This window comes from Thunnus albacares, chromosome 2, assembly GCF_914725855.1.
Source record: "Thunnus albacares chromosome 2, fThuAlb1.1, whole genome shotgun sequence".
Lineage (NCBI taxonomy): Eukaryota > Metazoa > Chordata > Actinopteri > Scombriformes > Scombridae > Thunnus > Thunnus albacares.
Window position 1 is genome coordinate 21,574,176 of NC_058107.1, and position 14,787 is coordinate 21,588,962.

Genomic DNA, 14,787 nt, shown 5'->3' on the forward strand with positions numbered 1-14,787 from the left:
AAGAAAAGGACACTTCATCTAACACTAAATACTTTCTTCATTTCCTTCATCAAAGAAGAGTAACACAGGTAAATTAAATCATTCTTGATATACCAGCTCAATCTGTGAGATGTACCCCAGTACAAGTCAGTAGTATGTACCATTGTGTCTACTGTGAGAAAGAACCAGTAGAAATGTGAAAAAAAAGAAAATATTGCTCTTTTCTAGTAATATAACCGATAATGTCGTGTGTGGTATGTCACTGTCACGGTTAGAGATGTTTACACTTGAAAGCTGCTATGCACATCTTACATCTTCTACATTTTCTATTAGCAGCTACTGGGCAGTTTCACTGGAGCAAACTGGTGTTAATTGTTTTGCTTAAGGGCACCGTGACAATCTGTTTAGAGAATGGACTCCCCCCGTCTGGGGTTTTCCATCTGGTAACCATACTGTTTCTAATCTTTAATTCACTGTAACGATGATGTTCTTGCCTATCAATTTCTGGTTCTTATCTAAGAACCACACACAAATATCTCACACAAATATTTTGCTGGATTATCATATCTGCATTAAATTATTAATGAAACAGAAAATGGAAGACTTTCAGTCCTACTGCGGTGTTTAATTTATTCAAATCTGGACCTCATTTTCACTTCGACACAAAGAAAAACTAAAATATCATTTACCCACCGACAGGTTTTCATAAAGTCACACACACGCATACAAAGTAGACAACAGCAGGCAGAACAGTTTGGCGTTTGCCATGTTACTGAAGTACAGGATCTTTTTTTTAAAAAAAGGTCTAGAAATGTTGAAATAAAAAAAATTACACCTATTCAAATTTCAACAGATACAAAGAATTGCCTTAAATAAAAAAAAACATCATTGGCACAGCATGTCAGAAAAAGCAGGCTACATGGAATAACAGGAATAAGTAGGATACAGTACATGGACAGTTTCAACAGATAATAAATATAATCTGAATGTAGCAGTCATTCCAGTGCTGACAGGTGTCAACAGAGAGATCCAGTAGCATCTTTCAACATCTATGCAGTGATGCCAAGTGGTAACTGAGTAGGCTTACAGGTATAGCTAGTGGCAACTTGAAGTATACAGTGTCATGATATTTTGAGGGAAGGTTAAAGCCCTCGTCCATTTGGAACGTTTTCAAGCTTTTTTTTTTTTTTTTTAAATCTCAGAAACTGACATTTTTATGGTGCTAGAAATGATTAAAACTGTGTGAGAGAACTTATGTGCAATTTTAAGAGAAACTATTTCATTCCTGATTCTTTTTTCTCAAACAGTGAAGTGCTCCAAATTCTGAACCACTACAGTATAACACACGTGTTTGACATTAAATATGTTTGACATGAAATACATTAATGAATGGAAAAATCAGCCTGTTAAGATCACACTGAGACCATCTTAGTGGCAAGATTCGATGGAATATCATGTAAAACCTTCCTTAACAAACAACATACATGATTACTATTCACTTTATACCTTCATAAATCACACATGCTGTTATTAGTAAAACATACACAAGTCATTGGCGACAGATTAAGAGAGCCACACCACAAGACACCAGGATCGAGCTCCTCTTTCACGCCAGATACTATATCTTATTTTTCAATTGCAGACCTTTGAAAATGTGTCAATGTACATTTTTCTTCCTTCCACCTGGGAGTGCAAGGGTTGCTCTAAACATGACTAACATGTCAGAGAGGATAGACAGCATGGCTGTGATGACAGCTGCGAAACAGCCCTCACAAGAATTATAATTTGGTCTATACAGTAGATTGGTAATCAGTGCAAATGTTAAAAATAAGACTTGTTAAACACAAATCCCTAATATACTTAATTTCTTGCTAATTCGTCAAATGAAACTAACATTCAAATTCCCACAATCACATTTGGAAGGGTTTTCTACCTAAATGGTGAACAATATGTATAGGATGTAACATTATAGGCATAAGAAACATAGCATGCAAGAAAATACCAGTTTACTTTGGCTGTGTGGGCCATGGGGGGATTTACTGCAGGGGACAAACTATATGTGTCAGGGAAAGATGAGAAAACCTTTTCCTTTTGAAGAAATTACTGGTGCACATTAAGACAACCTGGATTGGATATACAGCATTGAACTGATTTTACACATCTAGCCATAAGTCCAAGATAGAGATGCAAGGCAAGACAAAGGGTCTAATGAGAATCTCAACTCAGCCGTTGCACCGGACACCTGAAAAACCACGCACATAATTATCAGAATATACAGGGAAACAGCCACATACTCAAGAAAAGTGTTAACATTGCACCCTTACTACATTGAGAAACATTAGAAAAGGGGCAAAAAACTGCACCCCACAGCATTTCACACATACTGAGTGTCGAGGATATAAATACTGGTTGGTTCTTTGGCCTCAGTGGTGTCATTAACTGTAAGAGTGCTCGCTGATCTTTGTAACATCCTGCAACATTACTGACTTGTGTCCCTCTTTAGTCAGTCTTTCTCATGAGACACTGAAAGCAAACTTTTTTTTTTTTTTTCAAATTTGCACAGCATTAGGGTCATTTATATAAAAACATGTTTACACAGTCCAGATTCTATCAATTGAATTTACAATTTTACAATTGAACTGTGCACAGGGGAACATGATAAGATGAAGATGTTTGGCAGGGAAAGAAACAGTAACAAGGCCCAATCTCTTCTGATAGAACATGATAAATATAAAGAAATAACGGCAGAAAAAAATAAAAAATACAAAAAGACCTTTCATACTAACAGACTACAGCTGGCTATAGTGATGCACACTATGTCTAAAGCACTGTTTTCAACAGAATGTTATACTGTATGTATCCATCAGGCTGGTTGCAAGTCTATCATTAAATTACTGGTAAGAGCCAAGAGTCAAATGGGCTGAACAGTACAGCCCCCTACAGGTTCAAAGGCACTAGACCTAATTAATCTGTAGTCAACTTGATCACATTTATACCTCACTAAAAATCCTAATCCTAAAAGTTAGTTAAAAACGTTACTGTCCATTTTAAACTTTAGAACCACTAACCACTATACAAATTCCTACTATGGAAATTCCATACTAACATTGAAATGATGAATGACAAGCATCTGAAATACTGTATTTGGTCTTGACATAAACCAAACCTTGCAATTCCAACAAGATGCAAGAACACACACGGTGCACTCATGTATCAATAAGTCATGTAAGTTACTGAGACGATTTCAAACCATATCTGAAAACCTGTGAAGTGACTCAAAGAGACCAAGACATGATTTTAATATACTTGAAATCTCATTTCCAATTCTGAATATTTGTTGGTTGAGTCCCTGAGATATTGCTGCCTGTCTGCATTTTCTCACAGTCTGATGGTGACTTTTCACTACAGTGCTTTTCCATTCCTTAAATTTGAAACAAACACTCAAAAAGATCGTAGACACATACACATAGATGCGACCACACACATACATACTCACAAGAAAAAGAGGTCCTGATGTCAAACTATTGTCACTATGGTATTGTTGACTTAATGAAACAAACTAGATCTACATGATTTCAACAGTTTGGATGGAAAACTGAATAAATAAATCTTACTATGAACAACGATCTGATGTCTTGAGGATTTTACATATGAGAATAAGAAATACAATGTTTTTAAACTGGTTCCCTGCATCATACACCCTTTCCTACTTCAATAGTTTCAAAAAGGGGAAAAATGCTTGTGGACGAAACTGTTTCAGAATCAACCCCCAGGTTATTCACAGACATACATAAAATATGCTTATTCATTTTGCGCAAGCATTGACAATACTTATCAAAACACCAAAAATTCAAACCCCAACTTGGGAGTTTCTCAAAAGTAGTTGAGGTGTAGACTGAGGCCTGCATTTAGAAAACCATGGACATCTCTCTTATAACCTCCTTACAGATGTAGCAAAAACCTTTCAAACCTTCGAGGCAAACAAAACAAAAAACCAACAAAAAAAAAAACCTTGTCTGGTTGAGTTTTGGAACTTCCAGGTCATCTGTCCACACTTCTGAGGATTTCATTTTTAGGTATCTGGTAACTAAAATCAACTCAAGCAGTTAAAATACTGTTTTCAAATCTAGCTTTGTTCCCATCTGACAATAGAGTTGTAAGTACCCAGTAGTTGTGTTGCCGCAGATATGTGCAGGAACAGCATTCTGACATCAACTGCAGCTGGTTCTAGAATATCCCCTCCCTCCCCCTCATCCTCGCCTGCACCTAAGTCTACTGCTCCCCGGTGCGTTCCAGGCCGTCTATGACGCGGCTCAGCCTGATGTTGAGCAGCCTGATCTGAGTGTCCAGGTGGTCGATTTTCTCTTCCAGTGAACCTGCTCCCCCGCCTCCACGACGCCAATACGCTCCCACAGGCCCCGTCATGAAGTACACTGCCATGATGAAGCACAGCGGCAGCACTGCGCGCTCGGGGTCGCCCTCGAACTTCTGTAGAATGTAGAGGCAGGACAGGGCGAAGAGGGTGACGCGTGCTAACCAGAAAAAGCGGCCGAAAACAGCGTGCAGCAGGTAAAAGAAGCCCCCCAGGAACACAGAGAGGAACCAGTAGGCCAAGAGCACGGCGGCGACGAGGAGGAGGGCGCGTGCTGGGGAGTTGGTGAGAGATGTGGGGCTGAAGTAGTGGCTGAGGTTTGAGGCTACAAATGGAATAAAGGGAGAAAGATGTTACTTTAAAATCATACAACAATTTACATTCTTAGCATCAATCTTACATATTTCTTTGATATTCTTATCAAAGAAATGTTGTAAAATTAATAAGAGACTTACAGTCAATGCCCATCACATCCAGCAGATCTGACCAGATCTTCCAGATGGTATCAAGAAATGAGTCCACTCCATGAACAAACCGCTCCGTGGTTTTGGAGAAAAACTACAAACAGAACCAGGAGTGGGGGATTAGTGTGTTTAATCTTTTCACTAACATTTTAACCACATAAAAAGTACATAAAGTACGCAAAAGGATCATTCACAACATTCTAGGACCTTTGTGCTGTTTTCAGTTCCCATCTCTCTCTTTCCTCATTTCCTGTCATCTTCTTTACTGTCTGCTCACAAAGAAAAGGCACAAGATGCCCCCAAAACAATAAATACTGAAAAAAAGATCAATTCTATGCTCACCATAGGTTGGCTCTCTTAGGTTAAATTATTACAATAACCTGTATGTCAAAAAGTTTTGTTAGCATTGCCCACATTTAATATGTGTTCCACTACTACAATATTAAGCAAAACAATACTGTATTAGCTTCTCATTCTAGCTGCTAGCGACGTCGTGTTACTTTTCTTCTGAAGCCTGCAATATAAAATAGCCTAACTGTACTGGAATATGACGGGACAGATTTTGAGAAGCGTGCACATGTGACACGTGTTCGTTTACGAAATGGCACATGTTAAATTACTCAGTATCACTGTTCAATATCTCTAACATGCACAGTCAGAAATAAAAGTACAGAGTTGCAGTTTTTCTGACTGGGACTAAATCAAATCATATATAGAATCATTTTGTCAACCAAGATTTTAAATAGTACTTTTTGATTTGCTATGAGTCAGGGTGATAATTGTTAAAGGTCCCCTCCAGACATGTTTTAAGATGTATATAAAATAATCTACTTTGAATAATAATTTGTGTCTAATATGGCTTTTCTACAAAAAAGTGGAAAGTCTTGTTAAAATCCTTAAAATTACATCTACTCCTTCATTAAAAAATCCAGAATCTATAAATACGCATATATATATTACATTTCAGAAGTTTAACTGCTGGACACAAGATGTGTCCAAATTCACTGTTAAGTCCATTCTCAGTGTTTGTGCACTGGAGGCTTCAAGTTTCCACATCACACTTGTGTAAGTTAAATATTGCACCAGGATTGGCTTCCAAACTGGTTGTGATGTCACAAATCATGCTCATAGGCCGACCCTTTAAAAATGGATTTTCAATGAGCATGGAGAAACTTCCTAATTTCAGCAGATAAATGTGAAAACAGCCTTCTAATGTCAAACTCTGCACATACATCATTCTGTACAGTGAAGCTCAAACAGCCAACTGCAGGAACAAGGAAGAAAAACACATTTTTGAGCAGAAGGGGACTTTAATATAAACTGTTACAGGAGTATGTATCTTAGTAGCAGGAAATGCAAAGGTGTAACTAATAACATTAATTATGTCTCCATTCCATTTAGATTTACCAGTAAGCCACAATGTCACATGTTAATTTACCATAAGACTATTGACTATAAAGACTTCATAGGAAGTAACATTTGTGCTAATCCAATCAGCTTTGGCTTTATAGGGAAGTCACCAGAGGGAGAGTCTTCTGTATTGTCTCTCTCCACATAACTTCAATCAGTCATCCTCCATTTGCATGTTATCAATGACGCAAATGGGCTCTTACTATAAATGGTGAACAGTCCACATAAGTAAATAGTTACTCTGTGCAGCCACTAATCATTTAACATATGCCACTTTGGTTCATTTTGGCGGCTTTACAGCAGGAAATACCACTGGGTTTCAAAATACAGGAAGTGCAGCTAATGCAATGAGAGCAAGCAGACTATTGTGTTCCCTTTGCGAGTTTCGTTTTTAAAATAACTCATAATTGAAGCAGACATAAAGAAACAGCTGTTATGACCTGAGCCAGCGGGACTACATACATCTGTGTGCTGACATTATTTCACTCCGCTGTTGGACACAGTGTAATGAATGGCAATTAGCTATACAACAAATTATTGGATTGAAGTCAAACTGCATGAGAGTGTGCCACATTTTAATGTTTACGGCCATAGTACATCACCTGACACCTTTTGTAGAGGGATCAATGCTAATTTTTCAAAATGGCATCCGTGAAATTTTTGGCCAGGCCCGCGCGCTTGTTCCTTGTTCCCCATTCTCGGACCGCAAACGCCGCCTTGACGGCCAGCTGCTACCGGTCACCTGAAGAAAACGAGCCTTTATCTAAACATCACATTCACCACACTCACCTTGTATAGCCCTCTAATATTGTCCTCTCCGAAAACACTGCTCAGGGTCTGGTAAATGCCGTTAGCTGCCCGTCGGAAGCTGTTCTGGTTGCTGGTCCTGCTTCTGCCCGCTTCGGCTGTGCACAGCAGAGACGCGGAAAGCACCAAGAAAACCACGAAAAACCTGATTCCCTTCATGACGCCAAATGCCCCGAAAGGTCAAGCAGAAATATGTATCAAAATGATTAAATGAAACGTAGTGTAAAGCAGGTAGCTAGCTGCCTTCTGTGACACCTTCGTGGGGGATGATGACAGAGGCTGGCTGTGATGGTGGCGATGACCCGTGTTGCATTCAGGAACACCTCGTAAACTGCTACTCCTCCGCCCTGAAAGAGCTTGTCGTTCTTTACAACGAAATTAATGACTAATAAAAAGATTATGTGAGAAAAGCAGTCAATTAATGGTTGCTGCTTTACTTTGTCAATCAAACAACAATTTGCTAGTCTGTCCTTCGGCGGCGTTATGAACAGGATGTCAGTAGACTATGTATCCTAATTTGCAGTTATAGCACGTGTGTGTCTCCTTTGAGCATGCAAAAATTAAAAAGACTTATTTGTATCAACACTATTTAGAGTCCAAAATAGATTTTTTTTTAAAATCCCATTTGCCTGTTTCAAACAGTTGTATATCCTAGGTGTCATGTGACATTTCCGGTAACCTGCAAAAGCATCTCCTGTCTTCATATGAATATGAAGGTATATAAACTCATCTCAAGCTTGCTGCTGCTCTCTACTGGACAAATAGCATTATCTCCCTGGATTTGTGTCACCCAACACATTATCCGTAACCTGCCTCATATTCAGGTAAGCTCTGTTCTGGTTTTCTGCATATTCAGCTACATTTTTCATCATATAACTCCATCATGCTTGGATCAGGACATGTTCCTGCATTATTCAGTCACCATATGGATAGATATAGATAGATAGATGTACTTTACTGATCCCAAATATATCGAAATTCTTGTGTTACAGAAGCAGGTTATCAAGACATTACATGGGAACAGTAAAGACCAAGTAGAGATGAGGTGTTTTAGAGAGTTATTGCTTTAGGCAGGAAGGATTTCCTGTATCAGTCCTTGTGACTGTATCTAGAACTACACAAACTACTGCTAACCAAATTAATTTGATTTTGCAGTAATTGTAGTTAAATAAACCCCATGTCTCTCATATTAGTGAGTTGTGTAGGCTTAAACTGTGTGTGTTATTCTGTTTTTCATGTAAATACAGGTTTATTTGTCTTTTCAAAAAAGCTGTTGTTTGTGTATTGTCTATAAGGAAATAGAATATTGGTGGCAATTTATGACAAGGCCCAGCCCATGTTATGTTTTCACAAGATAATTAGCTCATTTAATGCAGAAATACCCTTTCCTGCCCTGTCTTTTGTCATGGTTTGATGACATGCAAGGCAAATGTCGCCAGAGAATTAATCAACAAACTGATCAAAAATGCTTTCCTAACTCAACTTGCACACACTCTTCAGAAAAGACAGCAAAGTTATGGACTATTATAACTTCTTCATGGATTTTTCAGTGGTATTAGTAGTACTTTCACTAAGTGGCTAGTGATGTAGTTTTCTAAAGAGCAATATAAAGTTTTTGAATATGACCCTGACTGAAAGCTGAGAAATGGGGAGAAATTGAATTACAAGTTTTAGGAAAAATAGGCTACCAGATTGATCATATGAATAACTTTATCATAATAATTTATGATAAATGAGAGTTTAATGTCATCAAAATTATAATTCATTGCACCAGTTCTTAGTTGTCCTCACAGTTATCATGAATCATGTGAATCACATCACAGAATAATGTTATTAATTAAAGGCACTCTGTAACATAATCATTATTGTTGTGTAATTGGATGCTTGGTTTTTGACTAAGTTTCCCTTTTGGGAATTAAAACCATTTGTCAAATCAAATCAAATACCAGCATGCAGGACAAACCTCCTGCTTATGATAATTGACAGGATGTTCAAATAAAGATGCATTTCAGTGCTATTCCAGAGAGGCAGTTGTTACTTGGATGGCTTTCCCCTGAGTTCTCATTATCTAAATCTTAACAATATTGTGGGGCAGCCTAATAGTGCAAGAGGAAGCAGGTCAAGGCTGCAAATAATGATAACAAGAGTGGTGACAAGAGTCGCGCAAAAAGGCCAGATGCAGCAACAGTTGTCTTTACTGCGCAAACAATCAAGCTATGCTGCTGAACTTTTTCTCATCACATGAAAATGAGGAAACAGGCGATGAAGCCATCTCTCTAAAAATGCATTAAAGCGACTCCACTAACTTCCCTAAGGTGGGGGTGAGTGTGTGTCTATGTGGAGTATGACTTACTACTACTTACAGGGACACACACCAGACTTAAGACTGATTGGGGACGGCTTTGGGGGGGACCAAAACTGTGTTCCCAATTGAGGAAAAGCTGATTTTTAGGTCAGTAGTTAAGCTTAAGGTTAGGTTTAGGCAAGTAGTGGTTATGGTTAGGGGTAAGTCTCCAGGAAATGAATGTAAGTCTATGTAATGTCCCCAAAAGCGACTTAGGACAATGTGTGTGTATGTGTTTGTGTTTGTTATGCAGATATAGATATAGATGATACAGCTAGCATAGGAGGAGAGTGTGAGCATAAATTCTCTAGAGAATCCTTTTCAGGTCTGGAGGTGAACGTTTTTAAATGTTTCTAAATTCAGCATTGTGTGTCATCGTGAGCCCAAAGCAAATTTCCCTCTGGGACAATGAAGTCTTATCTTAAAATGAGGATTCAGTTGATTTTTCTTTTAAATGAACACTCACTGGCCCACATTACAAGATAAATGGGTGGTTGCATGCCTCTCACATTTATCCACTAGATGGTAGAATTGGGCTGTGGTTGTACTTTAACAACAGTCAGCCTTAAAAGTTTGCACATTAAATTAATATGCAATAGCCTCAAACATTTTGCAGTAGGTGCAAATGAATTTCAGGATGATTTCACAATTTCACGCAAAACCAAAAAGAGTGAAAATGGCAAGAATATTTGTTAACTGTAGGTGGTATAGACTATAATAAAAGGGAGATAAGTTTTTGTACCTTCATTTGATCAGTTTATTTCTGCATCTGACTCCAGTCGCTCTGTAACTTCAGAATGTAACGACGCGTTGTATCCATGCAACGACGCACGCAAAGTAACGTAGAGTCCAGACAAGACACAGCACCATAGAAGAGAGCAGTGAAGGAACGTTTTAACCTCGTGGCTCAACACATTTAGCTATACAAATGAGAGCTATTCTTCTATTCGGGGCTAAACCTCGCAGGTGCCTCTGCAAATTAAGTTTCATTCATTTGAATGTTTGTTTTTAGTAGGGTAGCTAAGGGCAAAAAATGTATGGACGCGCTCCAAGAGTCACCCTCTTGACAACAAGTGGAACAAGTGGAACCCCATCTACAGTTGGCCCCGGATCGTACCAAGTCACCCGAGGCAAATTTAAAATATCAGGTAGGATATTAGCCACCATCAAGACTTGACTGAAAAACTGTAGCATGCTGCAGTGTCATTTCAAGATGAAAATGCTACTTTGAGAAAATGAAGCCCACGCTACCTGTTAAGGCTGATTTGCGGTAGGTCGCTCGACACTTAAGGTAAGTGTTGACAGAAATAACGTATTTTCGACAGATCAAATGTCGCGCACCTGGAGAATTTTGTTATGTCGCGGACACCGTCACATTTTGTCGCTCAGTGTGATTGGGTAGTGTTACTTACGTCGCCATGGAGATTGTAGTTTTCACTGAACTTCCTTATTGATATTTTGGTCTGTAACTTTAGATAACTTCTACCGTCCATGTTTAATTAGTCCCGGTCGGTATGATATAATGTAACTAAACAAGCCGACTGGAGGTTAGCGCCTGGTTACCACGGAGACAACTGAAACCTTACGCCGAAGTGTTAACTGAAAAAGTCGCGCGACCCACCATATATCAGCCTTCTTTAGCCTACAATTTTTAGTGATATGACGCAGCATTAAAACGTCAGTGATTATATGCCGCATTATGTTGGTTAGGCTGAGGCCGAAACAAAAGCATTATTGGCAGTGTAACTAAATAAATTATTTTTTTCTCCCTAGATGGCTATGCTCCTTTCTTGTCCTTGACCAACAGACCGGCACTATTCAGTGTGCCCAGTGAAAGGATGCCAGGACCTGGACAGTATGACGACTCACCTGCTAAGGTATGGCATGATAAAGACAGTTATTCACACATCAGGAAGGCAAGAACTGCTGACCTGAGAGTCACTGGGTTGGGTGGCACTTGATCTGAAGTTATTAGTTATTCCCTGTTACACCCATATATCACAAAATATATCAATAGCGGAAATGTATTATGTAATAATGGTCATTGGGAGATTGTTTGGGTAACACCAAGAGAAAGATATATATATATATATGTATAAATAATATTGTTTATATATTGATGCTGAATAACATTTCTTTTTTCTAATCTCATTCTTTCTCCCTCTGCTTGTCTTTCTGTTGAACCGTCCTCGTCTCTTCAGCGAAATGTTCACGGTGGCCGTAGTCTTCAAAACCGTTCCAAGCGTTTTGAGAAGGTTGTGTCAGAGGTTCCGGGCCCTGGGGCCTACAATGTGCTGCCATCCTCAGGAAACACACTCAGGGCCATGACTGGTGATGCAGGACAGTCTCAGAAGCTCGGCAGGAAAATGGTAGGCATATGGGTGAATGAGGACAAAGCAAATGAGCAGTGAAAAGTGACTGACGATTATTTATTTTAGAGTTGCTGTTGTATGTTGTCTATATGGAAAACTGCTCTTTAATTCAACCCGATGAGGTTGAACAAAACATCAAGATAGATGTGGTTTTTTAGTTGTTTACTGTGCCTTTCTCTACTCTCCACAAACACATGCTTTTGTCCCATGTGTTATCATCTTCGTAACCCAAATATCCCTCTTTGCTGGTGGAAGTTCAGCCATCTCTCTCCGATCTCTCCAGCCTCCAGTCCTGCCAGCACTACACGACTTTTATTTTCACATAAACAATTAAAAAAAAAAACATAACATGTAAAACTCTCCTCAGCACTGTGTACTGCGATGTGCTGTATCTGTGCCATTCGTGAAACAAACAATATGAATAACAGTGCCTCCTCCAAATGTAGCGACTGCCAATGCTTGCAGACAGTACCTTGCCAGTACCTTGGCCCTTATCTTTGTCAGTTCTGCCATCTGCAGACCGCTAAACACCAATCTATGGGGATTACAGGCTGCTATTTTAAAACTTTGTAGGAAACAGTTTATCAAGACTTTGGTCAAAACAGTTACTTCTCTCCTGTTTTTATAAAAAGAATACAATCTGCTGTATTTGGTGTAACATTTGAAAATGTATCATATTGAGTAATGCATAATTTGAACATGCCAGCAGAAACAAATGAATTCTTGTATCTTCTCAAAGTATTGTATCACGTTTTTCAATGTAAAACCCCTCGTGTATGTGTATCAGTCATGTATAATATGCAACAGACTCAAGAACAAGTTCAAAATAATCAATAGGATGATAAGCACAGGGACGATGAGCTAGTTTTCTGACTTGTACAGTTTTTCTTTATGCCGCTGTTACAGTGTAAGAAAAGTTTTATAAGGGTGAATCTTAATATTCTGAGAAGCATAAACAGCCGCAGAGTCAGACCTCATTCTGTCATAGTCTGACTAAAGACCGAAGACAACCGGGTGTCCATTTCACCACAGTTCTTTGAAAGCCCCAGAAACTTTGCTCACCTTTTTGTGCGAGGTGTCCGTAAACAAGTAGATTTTGGCGAGCGCTCCTGACAGTTTTATTGTCGCCATGAATCAAATTCAACAGATACAACAGCCTTGTAGCTTTGTAAATTTACATTTAGTGCAGTGAACCCACCCTTTTGTTTGGTGTGAAAGATAATGTCTCAGGAGAGTTTAAGACAAACCACCTCCAGTATTAAGCAAGCAAATTATTTTATCACTGAACTCACAAAATACATCACATGATATATGAACTTTGGAGAAAAGATGTTGAATCTTCGATAGTGTAGCCCGTCCACTAGCCTCTAGCTTCATCCGCAGTGAAACATATATGAAGTTCAACCTTGCAGTGAACTCACAGACGATATTGAGTTGCTCTCTGTGTTCGCCTGCTATGTTAAATTTATGTCCCGAGTATACACACATAGATAAGCTTTGAGTTAATACTGAGCTCAGGGCTTTTATCTCATCTACACCGATAGCTCACTTAATTCAAAGAATTTGGAAGAATTTAAAAACATTCACCTCTAGACCTGACCAATCTTTAGAAGGATTCCCCATAGAGCTTATGCTCACACTCTCCTCCTTCTATGCTAGCTGTAATTATCTGCATGACACCACACACACACACACACACACACACACACACACACACACACACACAACACCTCCCCTCTTGCTCCTTCTCTCTCTTTCTCTGTCCCTCCCTTGGTCTCACACTATATTGGCCCCAGGCAATGCTCAGCTACTTTGTAAGCCAGGGCATCCTCACCATCACAAACCCTGACTTCTCTCCCCCGCTCTCCCTTTCTTTCCGCTGCTTTATTTCTCTCCGCGCAGTGGCTGGAGGCTAAAAGTCTCCGGCTGGTTCGTCAGTCACATATCCCATCCATTCCTTCCCCGGGCCAGGCCTATGGCTATGAGGAGGACACCCTGGGTGTGCTCCACAAGCAACAGCCTCCACCCAGGGACACAACCCTGGGGCCAGCCTACTACAATCCACTACTGGTAAGGATGAATGCACACACACACACACACGTACATGCGCATACACTCATGTTGAAGTTTGAATGTACATCCATCAGAGAATGTGAAGTGTTCATTTGTGCACGCATGTGTGCTTTCATTAGTCTGTGCGAGTGTGTGTCTGAGTGTACTTACTCTGCCCGTGAGGCGAGGTCCATTAGTGTTAGGCAGATCTAATGCACCACTGAAACCCCCCTCCCCCACCACCCCACCCTCCCCCCACATTCTGTTGGCCCAAAACCCATTTCCATAGCTAATGAATGCAGCTCCACTTTAAAAAAGCCACAGCGCACCAATGCTCATCCATTTTACATGCCAACAAAGAGAGCCATTAGTAATTATTCTTCAAGCTATATTACAATATTCACTTAAAATAATGCACACGCCTGCTGGTCTGGCTCTCAATTAAGTCATTTTTCATCTGTTAATGACCAGAGGAAGTCAACAGCGTCCTTGAGTGTTGGCCGAGGTTGTGTCAACACACTCGCGCAGGCACAGAGGCGCGCTGTGATTTAGGGCTATCAGCAGTGCATCCATCCACAGCTCTTTTTTTCCCGTCTCAACTTCTGTTGCTCTCCCTTTGAAAGTTCAGCCTCCGTTTCTGTCTGTCTGCTCCCTTCTGTCTCTGTGTCTGACACACTCGTTGCGTTAAACTCAAACACTTCCCTTCGCTCCAACTGAGTTCAAAAGTGCAGAGAGGCGGAATTAAGTGGTTGTCTGAGGACGTAACTTCAAAGTGGCCGTGGCAACCTTTGAATGATAAGACATCAGACGGAAATGAAAGCAGAATAACTTTGTTTTCTGTCTGAATGTTATTGAGAAAAACAAAAACATCTTAATTGGTTTTATCCAGCCACCATACATTTATGTTTCAAGTCTGTATTGACCTAACAATTACTTTGCAGCATAGACTGATACTTACAACTTAGTACACATAATTAGAAACAGAGT

General features: G+C 39.6%; 2 protein-coding genes across 7 annotated transcripts in view; one reads left to right on the forward strand and one right to left on the reverse strand.

Moving 5' to 3' along the window:
* Positions 1-589: 589 nt before the first annotated feature.
* On the reverse strand, positions 590-9,565 carry LOC122997086 (bri3 binding protein). The gene is made up of 3 exons (XM_044373053.1): positions 7,015-9,565; positions 4,807-4,909; positions 590-4,676 (listed from the first exon to the last, which is right to left on the reverse strand). Exons 1-3 carry the CDS (start codon positions 7,189-7,191, stop codon positions 4,252-4,254), a joined length of 705 nt encoding a protein of 234 aa, XP_044228988.1. The 5' UTR covers positions 7,192-9,565; the 3' UTR covers positions 590-4,251.
* An 18-nt stretch (positions 9,566-9,583) lies between these two features.
* Positions 9,584-14,787, forward strand: part of stpg2 (sperm-tail PG-rich repeat containing 2) — a 61,404-nt gene continuing 56,200 nt past the window's right edge. Inside the window, exons 1-4 of one of the 6 annotated variants that reach the window (XM_044372985.1) lie at positions 9,584-10,524; positions 11,150-11,253; positions 11,578-11,745; positions 13,651-13,818. In XM_044372985.1, coding sequence (XP_044228920.1) covers positions 10,410-10,524; positions 11,150-11,253; positions 11,578-11,745; positions 13,651-13,818 — 555 coding nt within the window. In that variant the 5' untranslated portion in view covers positions 9,584-10,409. The other 5 variants (XM_044372994.1, XM_044373003.1, XM_044373021.1 and 2 more) reach the window with 5 other exon arrangements.